The sequence below is a fragment of the Octopus bimaculoides genome, chromosome 21, assembly GCF_001194135.2.
Source record: "Octopus bimaculoides isolate UCB-OBI-ISO-001 chromosome 21, ASM119413v2, whole genome shotgun sequence".
Classification (NCBI taxonomy): Eukaryota; Metazoa; Mollusca; class Cephalopoda; order Octopoda; family Octopodidae; genus Octopus; species Octopus bimaculoides.
This window is the reverse complement of record NC_069001.1, coordinates 1,310,391-1,330,331: the sequence shown is the minus strand read 5'-3', so window position 1 is coordinate 1,330,331 and position 19,941 is coordinate 1,310,391. Positions and strand designations below refer to the sequence as shown.

The 19,941-nt window shown below is 40.2% G+C and overlaps 1 protein-coding gene across 3 annotated transcripts in view; it reads right to left on the bottom strand.

Moving 5' to 3' along the window:
* Positions 1-97: 97 nt before the first annotated feature.
* The window catches only part of LOC106878658 (nuclear receptor subfamily 5 group A member 2), a 171,058-nt gene continuing 151,214 nt past the window's right edge, over positions 98-19,941 (bottom strand). For all 3 annotated transcript variants that reach the window (XM_052975630.1, XM_052975629.1, XM_052975631.1), the window contains 6 exons: positions 10,832-10,960; positions 4,332-4,472; positions 2,935-3,653; positions 1,774-1,878; positions 1,470-1,623; positions 98-478 (listed from right to left, as the gene is read on the bottom strand). In XM_052975630.1, coding sequence (XP_052831590.1) covers positions 231-478; positions 1,470-1,623; positions 1,774-1,878; positions 2,935-3,653; positions 4,332-4,472; positions 10,832-10,960 — 1,496 coding nt within the window. In that variant the 3' untranslated portion in view covers positions 98-230. The remainder of the gene's footprint in view (positions 479-1,469; positions 1,624-1,773; positions 1,879-2,934; positions 3,654-4,331; positions 4,473-10,831; positions 10,961-19,941) is intronic.

Genomic DNA, 19,941 nt, shown 5'->3' with positions numbered 1-19,941 from the left:
TTTAAGGTCTTTTTTTTTTTGTCGCAATGCACTGCACTTCGTCATTTCCGGCATTAACTTCACAGCACCCCTACCCTACCCCAAAACTCCACCCACCCTTCCCACTTCCCGAACCAACCCAGCTTTTTCCCCTAACGTCTCCCATCCCACCCAAACCACCCCACCTACCAACACACACAAAAATCCCAAGAACCTACACCGACTGGATGGAGCCTAAGGCAGGCAGTGTCTCACCTTCGTTTGGAATGCAACATCTCTGTGAGGAGAGTCTGCTCGGGTAGCTCTCCGTTTAAGTGTTTGATATACAAAAACTCCTCGCCATGCATGCTTATCATGCGAATCTCTGGCAGGCGTAACAAAACCTGGCCAAACTTGTCCTTCATATTGGGATAAACACTAGTGCAGTATTCCATCAAGGCAGTGTTGATTTTCTCCTGGCAGTCTTCAAGGAGTTGCCTGCTTTCCACACCTCCAACGTCTGCAAAGTAAAAAAGTTACATACACATTAAAGGTTACATACACGTAAAGGTTACATATGCATAAAGTGGTTGGATTTAGAAGGGCATCCAGCTGTAGAAACCATGCCAAAACAGACATTGGAGCAGGATGCAGTGCTTGATCACATCTCATCCTGTTGAACCGTCAAACTCATGCAAGCATGGAACATGGACATTAAATGTTACAAGAATCATATGATATATTTGTTGCAAATTAATTTTATTTTAATTTAATAAAATAGTTTTACATGTGAAAGGTTAATATTCATCAGCATCATCATCATCATTTAATGACAGACTTCCAGGTTCTAAGATCATTTGGCAAAGTTTCTATGGCTGGATGCCCTTCCTAATGCCAACCACTCTGAGAGAGTAGTAGATGTATTTTATGTGCCATTGACCTGACACTGGCCACAACCATGGTCTCACTCGGCTTGACAGGTCAACACAAGCACAATATAATCGCCAAAGGTCTCGGTCACCTGTCACTGCTTCCATGAGGCCCAACGCCTCATGGAGGTCTCAAATTTTGGCACAGAGCTAGTAATTTCGGGGAGAAATTAAACTGATTGTATCAATCCCAAAAGGATGAAAGGCAAGTCAACCATGGCAACAATTGAACTCAAACCAAAAAATAGCAAGAAGAAATGTAGCAAAGCATTTTTTTGTCTGACGCACCAACAATTCTGCCGGTTAGCTGCTTTACAATAATAATAATAATAATAATGGTTTCAAATTTCAGCACAAGGCCAGCAATTTTAGTGGAGGTGTAAGTCAATTGCATAGACCCCCAGTGTTCAACTAGTTTTTTCCTTTTATCGACCCCAAAAGGATGAAAGGCGAAGTCGACCTTGGCAGAATTTGAACTCAGAACATAAAGATGGAGGAGATGCTGCTAACCATTCTGCCAGGTCGTTGCCTTAACAACGATGATAACAACAACAACAACAACAACAACAACTGAACACTTACCAGGGTTCAAAAGCACTAAATATTTGAGACATACATATTCGTTTTCATCAATTTTTAGTTCCCGCATCTTTTTGATAAGGTCCTGCAGTCTCTCTCTCATGTCACCTAAACCTATTTTATCGAAGAAATCTGCGTTTAATCTGTGACCACTTGCCTGTATGAACACAAAAGAGAGAGGAAATTATTTTATATATATATACATACACACTCACACACACACACTCACACATGCATGTACAATCTTTCTATATCTCACACAAACAGAGGGAAGATGAACAGAGGTGCCAGGCACCACATTACTAACCAATGTAAACTCTGAGGTGGAATTTGTGTTAAGTTGTCGATATAAAAAATCCAAAATTAATAATTCACTCCAAGAATTTTGTAGAAGTTTCATTTGGTTCTCAACCTAAAAAGACAGAAAAACATTGAAAAATATCAAGAGGATCAAACTATGTTTATTTATTGTTGTTGTGTTTTTCTTTTTATTCATATTTCTCTAATCTCAACTAACCATAAGGGTTATGGGTTCAAGTTTTAGTAACAGCAGTAATAAGAATTGTTTCTTCTGAAAACTTGAGAAATCTTTGTAATAGGTGTGTGTGAGTGTGTATGGGTGGCTTTTGATGTTGTCTCCACAGATTTTCTTTACAATTTAGAGCCAGTACTGAAAGTTATGACATTTCATATATGAATATGTCTATGTAAACAATGCTACTGAAGATAGAAAAATAATGGGTGTAGATGTATGTTTCAGGAATTATTGCTCCTTCTTCAGTATCACGTATGTGTTTGTGTGTATGTAATAGAGAGAGAGAGAGAGAAAAGAGAGAAAGAGAGTGTACTTGTGTGTGTCAATGTGCTCGTCTTTGTCCTTGTCTCCACACGGGTTCACTGTTGTTTGTAGAGAAAGGCATCACCGTTCATGCAGAATGTGTTATATGGTTGCAATCCATCACAAAAATATGTCCAGGCTTCTTGACATATTGCACAGTCTAAACTGATGATTTCTATTAATGCTGGGTCAAAATTGAAAACCTGCTTTCTGTTTTTGAAGGTGGGGTGTACACCAAAACAAATAAAACACAAGTAGATTAAAGAAAAATTTAAAGAGGGAATACCATCGAGGGGAGGGGGATGCCAGAAGGATGCTTGAGGGCCACAACTGAGAACCACTAGTCTGAACAGAAGGCTCATTCAAACAGTATTGTCTGTTTCCAGATTTCCACATAACTATAGAGCAGAGAAAGCAGCTAACAACACCTTTTCTCTGCAAATTTCCTGCAGGAAGGGTTTCTAACCCTAAATTTTGAAATATCAGGTAATCATACAAACCTTCAATCTGCATTATCAATTTTTCATAATTTGTATTTTTTCGGTTTCAAAACATAAACATTTAAAAAATTTATACATAATGAAAACTATACTCCTCACATGTATGAAAGTATGTCTGCGTTTTACTTACCTTTAATTCTTTGAAGAAAAATGAATAGCGTGCCCATTCAACCATGAGAAATAGGCACTGGTCCACAAGGCGACATAACATCATAAATAACTTGTCCGAATGCCACGAACACTGAAACCCACCAAATTCATTTTGAATAAAGTTAAGCAGCTTTTGTTTACGTTCTGTCTCGTTAGGCATGGTTGCCTTGAAGTCTGAGATTAGGGACGGTATGAGAGGGGGTAGTGCAGGCTGCTGTGAGAGGAGGCTGGAGTGCATGGGATGTAGGGCGCTGATCATGGCCGGGTACTGCTGCAGGGTACCCTGCATGGCTGAGCCACCCGTGTTAACAGGCACACACTCACTGTTCGTTAGGGTTAACTGACTGATGGGTGGGGATGCGTCGTAGACGGGTGAAGGCATCGACGGGGTTGGCGACGAGAGAGGCGAGATATTTCCTCCTCCTCCCCCTCCACCACCTCCTCCTCCACCACCGCCTCCGCCACCACCACAACTGCTACCCATGCTGTATATTAGCTGGTTTCCACCCATCAGGAGCGAGCTAGGTTTGATGTCCTCCATGGACGTAGGTAAAGAGTTCATTCCATTTGACAGGTGAATTTGGCACGATGTTAGCATCTGCTGTCGTTGACGTATGGCTTGTTGCTTTAGTGCTCGGTCCCGTTTATACATCGGACCAAATTTGTTTCGTCCACCCCGCATCCGGTCGGCCCGGACAGCTGTAAAAATACAATAAAAAACAAATTAGTAAAACCTTGATCTCATCTAGGGGACATCATTAACTACCCCTCACCTAGGGCATATAGTGTCTGCAGACTGGACACAATGTTTTCAATGGGTATATTATCTATTTGAGCTGTGGGTTCATAAGTAAAGTAGGTACATTGCATGGCTGGGCAAAGCAAATCCATAATTTATCTAGGCACAGCGGGTATGTTGTTTAGCAGGACAAAAATGGGTATGCTGTAAAACTGGGCTCTGCATATATCATCTGGATACAGTGGGTATATTGTCAAATTGGGGCACAGTAGGTATATTTTGTTTTGTTAGGCACAGGCAGTTGTATGTCGCTGAACAGGGCAAAGTGGGTGTATCAGTAAATTGGAGCTAGTGGATGTATTGTTGAATTGGATAAAAAAAAAATAAATAAAAAACATAAATACTGAAGTCAATTTGTTCAACTGAAGCCCTTCAAGATGATGCTCCAGCATGGCCACAGTCCAGTGACTGAAGCAAGTAAAAGATAAACCACAAAAGATAAGATACCACATCCAAATAAAATTTTAACATTTTCAGAGGAGACCCCCCCCCCACCACCACCACCACCACTCCACAAAATGCATAAAGAAATAAAAAGACCCTCAACAGAGCAAGGGGTGACGGGTCGGCATGCTCACCTTCTAACTTCATCCCTACAGTAAGGCATTTTTGAAAGCGACAGTATGGACATCTTTTTCTTTGCGTCTTGTCAATGAGACAGTTTCTGTTGTCCACACAGGAGTAAACCTTCTTGTTTTGTACAGTACGTTTGAAGAAACCTGAAATGGACAGAGGAAAAAAGAGAGAGAGATATTGAGAATGCAATGCCTATACAGGGAGTCACCCTGCTGCAGTAAAAGACAGCTCATGGCACAGTTGCGACAACAGAAAACTTACGGCACAGATGTCAGAACAAATAACTAGTGGCAAAATTGTATCAACAGATAGCTAGAAAGACAATAATAGCAACAGACAGGTAGTGACACAGTTATAACGGCAGACAGCTAATGGCACAATTGTAACAACAGATAGCTTATGGCACAATTGTAACAACAGATAGCTTATGGCACAGTGGTATCAACAGATAGCTACTGGCACAATTGTAGCAATAGTTAGGCTCCTGACTTGGTAACAACAGATTTTGGCATAGTTTTTAACTCTGATGTGTATATATGTGTGACTGTTTTGTATGTAGGTTAAGAGAAGTTTGTGTGTGTGGGTAAGACAGGAAAAGCTGAGGGTGTGTTTGTGATTGTGTGCAGGGCAAGGGAAAGAAAGCACATATGCGTGTGTGTGTGTCTGTTTGTATAATAAGCAAGGGAGCATGTGCTGTGTGTGTGTGTGTGTGTACAAAGTGTATCTATAAAATGGGAGAGGCAAACATGTAAGTAGGATAGGTGATGCAAGAAAGGGGTGCATGTGTAGGGAGATTGTGTGTGTGTGAGAGAAAGAGAAATAGAATGTGTGTGTAAGCATGTGAGTTTGCTAATGTGTATATAGCGTGTGTATGTGAGCATATCTAAGATGGAGAGGTGTGTGTGTGGGAGAGGTAGTGCAATGAAGGGGTGCACATGAGTAGAAGGGGAGTGGCAAAATTGTGTGTGCATGTGCACAGACACGCATTCCTATAATATTTCTGCCATGTGACAAAGGAAGCACCAAAGTAGGGTGCTCGGTTAAGATGCGACACTGTTTATGATTCATTCAGCTTTTCATTGTTCCGAGTTTGAACCCTACTCTAAACCAGGTCATTCAACAGGCTACATACCAGTAATACATTCGTGTCAATTCTACCAACACTGTGCTCCACCCGTTTTCTGTCGACTTCACCATGGAGCAGGAAAAAAGGAAAAAAGAAGTAAAAAGAAAAATGGGTTTTCAGAGATGCCCCTGCCTGGCAAATGATGCGGTCCCAGAGTCTGTGTTAAAACTAGAAGTTATTACAGCATGGAAGATGCACATCAGCCATTCAAAAATGCAAAAACACTTTACTTCACTTTAACATTCTATTATTATTATTATTATTATTGTTGTTGTTATAAAGGCAGCGAGCTGGCAGAATTGTTAGCATGCTAGGTGAAATGCTTAGCAATACTTCATGTTCTGAGTTCAAATGCCACCGAGGTCAGCTTTGCCTTTCATCCTTTTGGGGTTGATAAAATAAATACCAGGAGGTGGTGGTAATGGTGGTGGGGAAGGTAAGAAAAAAAAAAGAAAATTGGTACCAGTCATGTCAGTGGATCAATTTGATCAAATACAACCCACCCACCGTCACTAACCCCTGTCCCAAACCTTACAAAGTTGCTGCTTTGTGCCAGAGAAACCATTATTTCAACTTTTGAAAGGAAGTAGTAGCGGTGGTGGTGGTGGCGGCGATGGTGGTGGTGTGGTTATAGCAGCTGAAGCCTTGTTTCTAGACAAGGTAAACAGCACATGCATGCATACATACATATATATATATATATATATATATATATATATATATATATATATGTATGTATGTATGTATGTATGTATGCATGTGTGTGTGTTTAGATATAGATAATATGTATGTGTGTACATATAGATAATGTGTGTATGTACATACATTTATGCATGCATATGTATATATACATATATATAAATATATATAGGTATATGCGTGTGTGTGTGAGCACATGTGTGTATGCATATATATGTGTGCGTCTACATACACACACACAAGCCCACACATATATACGTGTGCATGTACATATCTATATATATATGTATCAGGTCAATGAACTTTCTTAACTTTCTTGCAACAACAGTTTACCGTGGAACTCATCCTATCTTGTATCAAGCAGTCAAGAGGCCCAAAACCTAAACGGTGACGCTACCAAATATCGAACCCAGAACCTACACCAATCGTTTTTGGTGGTAGCAATTGTTGTTGTTATTTAGCCTCCGGTCAGTCTGGATAGAGCAGGCCAATAATTAAAGGCATTACAACCCTAATCATCTTGTCTTCTATGTTCAGTGTATATCTAGGAGTATAGATTATCTAATGTGACTTGTTTGACAAAAAAAAAAGTAGTAATTTGATGAAGGTTTGGCTGCTATCTCTAGCAGTTTGAGCAACCACATAGAGGCTCTCTCTCTCTCTCTCATTTAGCTTGTAGCAGTTTGGTGGTACTTAATGGTTCTGAACAAAGCTCATTATACCTTCATCTTCACGATGCATGCAGGAAAAGAAGGAAAGAACAACAGCAAGCTGGCAGAATCATTAGAGCATCAGAGAAAATGCGCCACAGCATTTCTTTCAGCTCTTTAGGTTCTGAGTTCAAACTCCACCAAGGTTGATTTTGCCTTTCATCCTTTCGGGGTTAATAAATTAAGTACCAGTCAAGTACTGGGGTTAATGCGATCAGCTAGGTCCCTTCCCCAAAATTTCAGGCCTTATGCCTATAGTAGAAAGGATTATTATTATTATTGTTATTACTGTTGTTGTTGTTAACTTGTGTCACAATTTCGTGACTGTGGAAGAGAGTCTGTTGTGGATAAAGAACTGACAGTTTGGTATTTAACTCTTTTGTTACCATAGTTCTATTGAAATATACAGCCTTTGTTTCAATTGATTTTGAAGAGAAAGAAGAAATTAGTGAAAAAAACTTTGTCCTTATTAACCTTTCTGATACCTCCCACCCCCCACCCACGACCATCCTTACTGGTTCTATGATGCAAGCTTCCTGTTTTAAAGTGATCCAAATTAAAAAATTCCATCAAAATTTCAGATCAATTTATGTTCCAAACACCAGTTAAATAACGACAAAGAAATATGTTTTACTAAATTCTTTGTTGTTTTAAAAATTAATTGAAAGGCAATGAATTTCCACAGAAAAAAAGGTAAAAACTGTTAAGCTAATGTTTGCAACGTAAGTTAATATAAAATTTTGATGGGAGATTCCAATTCAACCCTTTTGTTACTATTATTTCTGTTGAAATATACATTCGTTTTCAATTAATTTTTAAAATCACAAAGAATTTAGAAAAAATAACTTTATCATTATTAAGCTGTTGTTTGGAACGTAAATTTACACGAAATTTGGATGGAAGTTTTTCACTTAGATCAGTTTAAAGCAGGAAGCTTGTACAAGAGAAGAAGAGGTGATCTTGGCTGGACTGGCATTAAAAGGATTAAATGTTTGTACTCTAAAAGCTGATAAATGTGAAAGGAAAAAAAAAATAAAGATTGTTTGCAGGTGACTTCAAAAATTGAAAGATAATTCCATTAAACCAAGAGATATGATTAGAAGTCTATCACATTTACATATTACATCCAAAATTACTGCACATGGAATCTTTAAAGCTGGGAAAAACCCATCATCAGCATCATCATCATCTTTTAATGTCCATCTGATGTGGCGGCAGAGGTTAGATGCATCAAGGCAATCTGAAGCATTGTTTCTGGGCCTCGATACTCAGGGTACCTTTTTCGTGGTACCAATACAAGTGTGATCAGCACTTGCAAGATTAAGATCCTTTTTTGACCGAGTGGGACTACAGTGGAGAGGGAGTTGGCTTTCTGCCAGGTAATGAAAGGGACCAGAACAGGTTTCTTACAGGAGAGAAGATACAAGGCTGCTCACAAGTTTCATCAGAGTAGAGTCGGGGAGAGAGGAGGGGCGTGATGCAGATAAAGATAGAAAAAAACTCCAAAGAGGTACAACTGCAAGTCTGTTACACACACTTTCTATACACCAGACAAATGCAATCTTTAAAGTTGAAAAAAATATTTATGAATGAATAAAAAAAAAGAGGCTTAACTTCTAAGTGAAAAGTCTGCTAACCGAAATAAATGTAAACCTGCTGCCATTTTAAATGTGAAAAAAACAAATAATAAATGTTTAACTGTAAATTAATTTATTTCACATTTTGCCAACCGTGGATATCACTGGTGATCCCTGCACTACATAACGAATATAATATTTGTTCTGAACTGTGGGAGTCAACAGTGATATCCATGCTATAAATCAATGCGGTAGTTTATATAATAAACTAGAACATTATACATGGTTAGAAAAAAAAAATTTTAATGCATAATTTATAAAAAAATTTAGACTGCTTGTGCAAAAGAAAATAGGACACAAAATGAAGTTGGTAGGGAAAATGTGAAATGTTTTGTAAAATTAAAAGTTTCAAACACTGTAGTAATATTTTAATCTATTTCACTCTAATAAAGTTAGACTTTTATTTCAACTTAATATTTTCAAATCATCATCACCATCACCATCATCATCATCATCATCATCATTCAATGTCGATTTTCTATGCTGGCCAACTCGAAAGCTACCTGGGCTCTATTTTATCCATTTTGGCATGATTTCTATGGCCGGATGCCCTTCCTAATGCCAACCACTTTACAGAGTAGCACTGAGGGGAGCTTTTAACATGGCACAGGCATGGGCGTTTTCACGGGGCACCAGCAGGGGCACTGCAAACCAATTTCATACACTTAATGTAAGCACTATTATGACGAGAGAGTGGCATGGCTATGTGGTTATGAAGCTTGTTTCTGAACCCTGTGGTTCCAGGTTCAGTCGCATTATATAGAACATGTCGTCTATATCCTTGGGGTGACCAATACCATATACACAGCTAGATGGACTGTTCTACGTGTTGGTCTACTGTATAGGCAGTTCTCTCTTGTATGTAGGTATTACAGAGAGACAGTCCATGTAGTTGATAGGGTGGTAAAGTTCACAGTTATGCACAGGTAATTATAGTGTACCACAGTGAGGGACAGTCCATGTAGCTTTAAGTAGTGCCACAGGGTGGTATAGTTCACTGCTATATGTGGGTACAATAGTGTACCTCAGTGACAGTCTATCTAGCTGTAAGTGGGTGCCACAGGGAGACAGAGCTAGTTGTAAGGAGGTACCATAGGAGAGTGTAGTTCATTGCTGTTACCACCAGCACCATAATCACTATCATCATCATCACCATCCTATTCATTGTCACCAATACTATCACCGTCACCGCAGCCACCATCCTTTATTGCTCTTTCTTTCTCTCTCTCTACCCTTCTCTCTTCATCTAATTCTCTCTCTCACTTCACATTGACCATAGATTTACTGAGCAAAGAGAAAATAGCCGGTGTTTGATGTCATTTTATCTTTATATTATGTAAACAAGATCAAAGCATATCACACACACACACACACACACACACACACACACACACACACACACACACACAGCACAGACACAGGCACACACTGATGCAAATCCGCACTTACACACACAGAGATGTGTGTGTGCGTGCAGGCACACATAAAAGAGTGCATGAAACACAATCAATAGATCAATCAATCAATATATTTGTACAAAGTTCTTTAGTACCTACTTAGTTTGAGTGGAGAAGGGAGAAGGGACAGTGCCCATAGCTTTCTCAAGCTGCTGTATGTTCACACGTACCTGTGTGTGTGTGTATGCGTGCTTACATGTGTGTGCGTGTTATTGGCATAGAACTACTAGCTATACACACACACACACACACACACACACAGAGACAATGTGTGAGAGGGAAAAAGAGAGAAAGGGTTAGTGCGGTCACTGTTTTTGCTTGAAATGTTGCAGTTTAGAGATTAGTGTATGGGCGTGTGTGTGTGTTGTGTGGTGTTTGTGTGTCTGTGAGTGTCTCTGGTGAGTGTGTGTGTGTGTGTGATGGAGAGGGTGTGTGTGATGATTATATCAAAGATGACAATGGTAGCATTGATAGTGGTGAGTGTGGTGGTGGTGGTGGTGGCAGAATTAATGCTTTGTTGTAGTAGTAGTAGTAGTAGTAGTAGTGATGGCAACTGTTGTGTTAGGAGTGATGAAGGGCCCCAGCAAGGGACTGCTATGCTTGGCTTTTGCCAATATAGAGAAAGCCTGAGGCCAACTGGAGCTTTGTGAGTAGATTTGGAAGATGGAAACTGAAAGAAGCCTGCCACATTTGTGTGTGTATTCTATGTCTTGATATTGTGCACAAGTTAGTTGTAGGCAATTAATTTAAATAAAATGTCTTCAAGGTGGTGCCCCAGCATGGCCACAGTCTAATGACTGAAACAAGAATAAAAAATTAATAAAAAGAAAGATAAGAAAGGTTCGTGTTGAGAAGTGGAAGCTGGAAACTCACCCTTGCAACTCTCACAGGTCAACAGTCCATAATGGTAGCCAGATACTTTATCCCCACACACTGGACACAGCTCATCAAACCGTACTTTGACGTCCGGCGAACACTGAGGATCATTCATAGAAGTTGAAGCTGTAAAAGAAGAATGAGAACACAGAGATTAGGGTCATTGTCCAACACGATAGCCAAGGGAAGGGACAAATAAGGGCTGGTTTATTTTTATGTGACATAAAATACAAGATATTTTATATGATGGATGAATACACACGTGTGTATTCATCACAACAGGAACGTGAAACTGAGTAAAAGTTTCATGAAGATTATAGTTTCAGTATTAATAGTGAAACTATTAAACTGAAAGTGTCTCACATTACAATAGAGATGTCATTGTTTCACTTTTGACACGTAATACTGAAATAGTGGAAGATATAAGAGATTGCTCTGGGCTCACAGGAGACAAAAAGTTGAAAATTGTTTTTGGCCCATGACACTACATGGACCCCTAAGGCATGTGTAAAATTTGAATGAAATTGGTCGGGTAGTCCTCGAGTTTTAGTGATGCATACATACATACAGACAGACACACACACATTCTCAGTTTTATAATTATAGATTTAGCAAAAAACTAATGACTAACTCATGGGTCTATAGTCTCAAGCATTAGCACTTATCAAACATGAAACTCTTAGCCCTTGAGTCACTGTTGTTTCAGCTAAATATTAATTAAAAAGTGTTTATATATATACATGTGTTTTAAGATCCACCAAACCTGTGTGTATGTGTGTGTGTAAGGTTTTGGGAAAAAGTACTTGATACAGTGATAGTATTTGAAGAATGATTTTCTTAAAAAATAAACTATTTAGCAAATATCTTGGAAAAACACAATGACCTAAACCTTTTGTGAAAGAAGTTTTTATATTGTGTGAGCAAGCACCAAAACTAACTTCCTCCATAAAGATTACTCCATAACAAGCGCGTTTGGTGGAGTGAAGGCAGTAAGGGTGGTGCTGGGAGTAAAATCTGAAAAAAATCTTCACAATCAAGGGTGGGGGGCTGGGGAAGGGGGGAGAGGGAGGCAGAAGAAAAGCAAGGAACAAAATAAAAAACAAAACAGAAACCGGAAAAAAAAAACTCACAGAAATGTCTGTAGAAATGGTTTAACAGCAGTTTTAGTGTCCAATGAGAGAGGGGGGGGGCACAGTGAAGTGGGTGGTAGAAGAGGAGGGTGGGAGAGAGAGGAAGGGACTGACCAACAGATTATCGGACAGTCTGTTGGTCACTGCTAGTAAGGAATCACATGGTCAACCAGTATGGATGTTTGGAGCAGAATTATACAGAAATATCAAGACTGTAGTCAGTGGTAGCTGTCTATCCGTTTGTCCAGTTGACTGCTTGTCAGGCTGGCCAGATGGCCGGATGGCTGTCTCGGTCACTCTGTGAATATTTTACTGCTGGTATCTGAGGAAGTAACTCAGCGTGAGTGCGTGTGTCTCTGTGTAAAATTACACACACACATGTATGCATACATACACACGTGTGTGTATGTACCTGAATTCTTATGCCACCTTAATTTCATTGAGTAAATAAGCTAGTCCCTCTCTCTCTCTCTCTCTCTCTCTCTCTCTCTCTCTCTCACACACACACACACACACACATACACACAACTTATATACTTCCAACAATCACACATCTACATAAATCACTATCTGAGAGAGACAGAAACACAGACAAACGGACAGACAGACAGACACAGTTCACTCACATTCACATCAACACAAGAGTTCACATAGATATATCCAAACTTAGGAGTACTTTCCTCAAACACATTCATACCTAGCTCTCTGTCTCTCTCCCCCTCCCCCCACACACTCGTACACATTCACACCTAACTCTCTCTTTCACACACACACACATCCACACCTATCTCTCTCTCTCTCTCTCCTAAACACAGTAGTTGTTTGACAAGTCAGAGAGTTCTCTGGAATCTCATTCAATCAGGTGATGATGGTTTTTAAAACAATATTTTATATTCTTAATAACTAATGCTACTACTATGACATACCACAGCCACCCCACCCCACCCCACACTACAACAAAAGTACATCACACCCTACAATGCTAAGCCATGCTTTCACAGCAGAGTTGCTAATGAAATCCCACCACGGGACTGAAACCAATCCAGCTGACTCCTATTTTGCTGTCAACAAAGAGACTGAATATATAGGCTTGGAGTTTACACCTGCCTAGGCATGGCTGTGTGATAAGAAGCTATGCAAATCAGATTCTTCAATCTAATGGAGTCCTTATTAATAATAGTGGGTTTAGAGCAATGTTTTTGTAGGCAACCGAAGAGAATAACTTGTCAATCCCAAACAAGATTGAAACTAATCCATCCATTTTTTTCTGTCTATGAAAATATTTTACACTTTTAAATAGACATGGTGTATATGTCTTTCTATTCATACAGGATTGGCTAAAACATCTTTATATCATGCAGGATAGTCATGTACCTCGTCAGATAGCCAGGTACCTGTTCTTGTCTCTCATACTTCAGCCTCTCAAAACCTGGCATCAAGCCACTTCCCTCTGTATGACACCCTCACCCAGTTGAAAGAATTTCCATTTGTCTTACAAGTTACATGGCAACCTCACTAGTGCTGGTGCCACGTAAATAGCAGCCAGTCCACGATGTAAAGTGGTGGACATTACGAAGGGCATGAAAGCGGAAAAGCCATGCCAAAGCAGATACTGAAACTTACCATATTCCTCCGACTCTTCAGATCTTCTCCAACCCATATCAATAGGGAATACAGACACTGAATGATGGTGATGATGAGTAGAACATCTTTTCACCCCTCTCCACACACCCTTACTGTACCACACTAGACATATAGCATTTATTAACTATAACACTACACAGGATGACAGGCAAAGGTGAGCTGACCTCTATGTGGTGGCCCAACCTGCTAGAAACAGTAACCAATCACACCTTATAAAAAGGGCACATTGCACAATATAATTCCTGGTATATTGAAACAGACAGGGTGGTCATGCTTGGAATGGTTTTAATTATTAACTTGCTCAATCAGGTTTCATTTGGGATTAAACAACCATAAAATGTTTATCTTTATCCAACATATTTATTGAAACTACAAACACCTGACACACACACACACACACACACACTCTCTCTCTCTCTCTCTCTCTCTCTTCCTTTCCAAGCCTAAGTTTACATCTCTCTACACTTGACCACCACAACCACCACCACCACCAATATCCTTATCATGACCACTGCTATGACCACCGCCACCACCACCACCACCACTTCACACTACAAAAGAATCCACTCCACTGCTTCCCCACCCCCTTACACATTGTTAATCTGAAATAGTTTTATAGTCTTTTTCACACACAAAGACTAAGCCACCATAACTAATCGACTGCCAGGTATCAGCTGCATCGTCAAGTCTTGTCAGGTAAGCTAATCCTTTCTGGTTAATGAAACTCTCTCATCCATGAAGCCAACTGCTTTGATGCTTAGGTCCAGTCTTCTGAAGCATTGAAACAGAGAGACAGAGAGGGACCCCTCAAGCCTTTTCCATTCCCCACTCCAACAAGGACTCCCTGATATTTCTTCCCCTCTGAGAGCAACTTCAACACTAGTAGAGAGCCATCAAACGGCAATGGGGCCACTGCTGGTGCTGATTGTAGAAGTGGGTTATGCTTCATGATGGTACCTATTTACAGCCAGGTGGACTCATGGCTGCGTGGTTAAGAAGATTGTTTCAAGTTCAGTCCCACTGATTCAATGATTACAAGAGCACAACATTTTTGCTCAAAATGCTGCATTGTGAGATTGAACCTAAAACCACACAGCCATGTATGCATGTGTGTGTGTGTGATGCCTAATACACACCAAGGTCACATCTGTTGCTATCCAGTCTTTCTACCCTGGGGTATCCATCACACCGATTCCTCCTACTCCGGGACACACACAATTAACAAACCAAGGTAAACCTCAACCTGCATCCTACTCCTAATCAACGAGGAGAAGGAGGAGGAGGAGTGGCAAAGCTTGGAAACAAATGGATGTTGGTAACAGGAAGAGCATCCAGCTGTAGACAATCCTGCCCCAGCCTACCTTCATCTAATCCATGCACACAGGGAAAAGCAGGCAAAACAATGATGATGGTGATGATGATAAGTGCACATGTAGGTTTATGTAATTGAAAAGAAAAAATTTGGTCAGACAAGCAAACACAAACACATCTCAGATGATGGAACTTTAACATTAAAACAATCAATAAAAACAAAAAAAGGCAGATAAAAAATAAAAAATAAAAAACGAATTGCCAGCAGTGAAGCTTGAACTTGTGATCTTTCATTCAACAGTCCAGCTCTTTACCACTGAGCCATCCAGTACAGAAGTGGAGTGTTAATTAAATCTGTTTGCATTTTGACAGAGAGGGAGAAAGGAAGGATGTGTGTACAAAGTGCAGGAGAGAGTGCAAGCCCTGGAGTGGGGTGGAGTGGGGAGAAAAATGATGGGGGAGGGGGAGAGTGCAAGCCCAGGTGTTTCCCACCACCGCCTCCCAACAACTCAGGTCATCTATAGACAGACAGACAGACAGACAAGAGGACAGACAAGAGGACAGACAAACAGACAGACAGACAAGTTCTAATCAATGTAGAGTTAACAAGTTATTTTCATTTGATCTAACAAGTCTTCTTTCTAGAAACACACACACACACACATTCATACACATACCGTCATAATTCTCTCTCCCTCTCTCTCACACACACACGCTCATAGTCTCTCTCTCTCTCTCTCTCTCTCTCACACACACACACACACACACACACATGTTCATAGTCTCTCTCTCACTCACACACACACACAATCATACATACACTCACACACACACATACCAGGCACCTCCACAAACACCACACTGGAGACAACAGTCAGGTGAGGACAGAGTTTAAAAATCACACACACACACATACACACACATACACACATACACACACACACACAGCATAACACACATCCCCTCAACAGAGATAAAATATAACATAAAAAAAAAACAGGAGTGGGAGGGGAGAGGGAGGAGGAGAAGGAGGTGGTGGTGGTGGAAAAATGAAATATGAACAACAAAAATCATAGCAACAACAACAAGTGTAGCAGACATGTTGGGAAAGCAGTTGAATTGCTCTTCACATATGACTACAATTGCACCAGAGTGCACCAATGCAATCTCATGTCAGCTAACACGAACAAATTTTCGTCTTGTTGCATTTTTGCATTCTCAACACATTTTCTATTATTTTCTGTTGTAATAGTTTTAATCTATTTGTGTTGTTTTTGTTGTTGTTGTTGCTGTCTTTGCATTTGTTTTTTGTTCTATTGGTATTTAGTCATTCTAACACCAGCCAGGGGTAGGATGCACCTGCAAATTTAGACATTGGCACAAAACAAATTCCCTCAACAGCAGAAGAAGAATTGATTGCCAAGTACTCCACCTCCCCTCCTCTCTCTCTCTCATAGGCCCTGCCATGGCTGTGTGGTTTAGGGGTTTGTTTCCCACAGTCATGTGGTTTCAGGTTCAGTCCCACAGCATAGCACCTTGGGCAAGTGCCTTCCATTATAGCCCAGGGCTGAGTAATATCATGTGGGTGGGTAAATTTGGTAGGTGGAAACTGTGTTGGAGCCCATGTTTGTGTGTATGTGTGTTTGACTGTACAGAAACTAGGTGGGAGTTTGTATTAACAGAATCAAACCACAGGATGCCCTCCCACCATCGCTTGACAACTGATGCTGGTGTGTTTACGTCCCCATAACTTAGTGCTTTGGCAGAGACCGAGAGAATAAGTACTAGGCTTACAAAGAATAAGTCCTGAGATTGATTTGCTCGACTAAAGGCAGTGCTCCAGCATGGCCACAGTCAAAACACAAACAAATAAAAGAATTTAAAAAAAAAATATATATATATATAGATATATTATCATCATTTAACGTCCAGTGTCCATGCTGGCATGGGTTGGACGGTTTGAACGGGGTTAGCAAGCTGGAAGGCTGCATCAGACTCCAGTCTGATTTGGCAAGGTTTTTTTTACAGCTGGATGCCCTTCCTAATGCCAACAACTCCGAGGGTGTAATGGGTGCTTTTACGTGCCAGTGGCATGGGTGCCATTTGTGTGACACTGGTATCTGCCACAACTGCAGTATTACTTGGCTTGATGGGTCTTCTTCTCAAGCACAGCACGGTGCCAAACGGGCTGCATTTTTACAAGAAACTGATAAACAGTTCTGTGATAATTTTAGTTTTAATAAAAAGCATATTACTCTACCCTTGGTATTCGAGTACTATTTTTTCCACCTTGTTTTGCACTTGTATGTGTGTGTGTGTGTGTGCTCATATGACTTGAAGGAGATTTTGGCTGCTATTTCTTTGCAGGTCAAGAGACCAAGTAGAGTGCCATTTGATGACTCGATTACACGACTACCGGCTGGCAGGAGAGGTGGTTGGTTCGTTTTTAGTTCTTTAGCAACCAAACAATAGCAAAGACATTGTTATAAGGGGGTTCGTTTTCCTTGAAGAGAAACTGAGAGAATTCTTCAAGATAACAAGTGATAAGAGGCACAAGGAACCCACCCAGCCCCTCCCCACACCACCATACTCTTCACACACAACAACAATAACAACAGCAGCAGCAATAAAGGCCACATCAACAACAGCAGCAACAAAATTTTACCAAAAGACAATCCACCCTGTCGCCCACCTCTGTTTCGTTATGGTTTTAATTTTTTTTTTTAAATTCATTTTTTTTTTTTGTTCTTCCACATGTCGATGTGAAATAAACAGACAAGAATAATAGAAAAACCAAAACGAAAAACAAAAACAAAAGAATATTATAAAAAACAAAACAAAAACCTTTTGCAGCGAACTAGGAATGGGATGGGAGATATGAGGGGAGCGGAGACGGGGGAAACAACAACAACAATAATAATAATAATAATACAACAAAAAGATATAAAATGTCATCATGACAGCCACATATTATATAACATCATCATCATCATCAACATTTTGGTGAAGACAGATGGGTGTCTATTTCAATGTGTATATGCAGGGATATATATATATATATATATATATATAGAGAGAGAGAGAGAGAGAGAGAGAGAGAAAGAGAGAGAGAGAGAGACAGAAAGATTGCTAGATGCACATATATACATGTTTAAAATGCATGGATATATGTGTGTGTGAGTGTGTATACTTCACTGTGTTACATATGTCCAATATCTAATGACACGTGTATATACATGTATCTGGATATTTAAACAGACTTGGCTATTCATCACAGTCACCATTCAATATCCATTTTTGCACGCTGGCATGGGTTGCACAGTTTGGCAGGGGCCATACTGAGCCCCATGTTGCCTTTGGAATGGTTTCTACAGCCAGATGCCCTTCCAAACACGGACCATATATATTACAGGGTGCGCTGGGTATATTGTAGCCATTTTATATTTTTAATTTCGTGCATTGTTTGTTTTTGATTTTGTCAACTACACAGTATAGTAGGGTCAGTTGAGCACCATCTGTGAGAAAAACAGCACCATGACGTAATTTACTCTTCCAGAAATTTGGAAACATGCTGAACTGCTTGGCGTTCACGCCTAGAGTTCCAATATGAACAGATGGTGAACACACAGCAGAACAACTGTGGGTTTGCTGTGTCCCCAAAACATGTACTGAGAGCGATAAAAATCAAACATCCAGTCAACATCATGGTATTTGGAGTGAACACTAGTGATGGTGACATTATGCCTCCATTTATCTTCCCACATGGCCTCAGGCTCAACAGAGAGGCCTACATCAAGTGCCTGGAGAAGGTAGTACAGCCCTGGGTCAAGAGGGTGGCTGCTGGAAGAACCTGTGTCTGGCAACAGGACTCTGCACCATGCCACACAAGCAGGAGAAACCAGTCGTGGCTGTCAGACAATTTCTGCGACCACATCACCCCTAACATCTGGCCACATAACTCCCTAGACTGCAACCCCCTTGATTATTATGTGTGGGGTGCAGTTGAACGAGAGACCAACAAAACTCCTTGTAACACAAAAGATGAACTAAAGGCAAGGATTATGGTAGCATTCACCAACTTAAACAAGGAGACTGTCCAGAAGAGCTGCAGGAGATTCCGAAGTTGTCTGGAGGCTGTGGCTGAAGCCAATGGCGATTTTATTGAATAAATTTACTCTTTAGTAATTCAAGATATTTTTATGCAATTTTGGTAAATATATCTGTTAAAATGAGATGTCAATGTTATTTTCCTTTCTGTGTAATTTAGACGACAATATATTCATTGCACCATGCATGCATGCATGTATGTGTTGCATATGTGCAACAAGTAAAATATGCTTCGTTATTATTTATTGATGCACACACACACCCACACACACAATAAAACGGAAACTATAAGGTGGGGGGAAAAAAAAGCAATGTGATATTCACACAATTGATCATTACTGAACTGTCCATTGACTAGCTGAGTGACCATAGCTTTTTGGACATGAACTACTGACCACAGCTCACTGGACGCAGTCCACTGACTATACCTGCTGGACTCCATGCACAGCTCATTAGATATGGTCCACTGATTGCAGCTCACTGGACATAATCCACTGACCACAAACCAGACATCAGTTTCCTGAATGTTCTACTGACCATGCAATAAATACAAAGCAACAAGTTTCTATGTAGTAGCTTGACCAACTAGAAATAGGAGCCAAACCTTCCTCACATCACACAGAGCCATCTGAAAGACTTTGCAGCATTGCATTCAGGCTCACGTTCTGAGTTCAAATTCCACCGAGGTTGACTTAGCTTTTCATTCTTCATCCTTTCAGGGTCGATAAAATAAGGACCAGTTGTACACTGAGGTTGATGACTTAACCCCTTCCCTGAAATTGCTGGCCTTGAGCCAAAATTTGAAACCATTAATAGCAGTTCCAACAATCACAGACAGGATCCCACATTTCTTCAGATTTATGTCGTGTGTGTGTATTTACCTCTGTATGTATGTATGTGTGTGTGTGTGTGTGT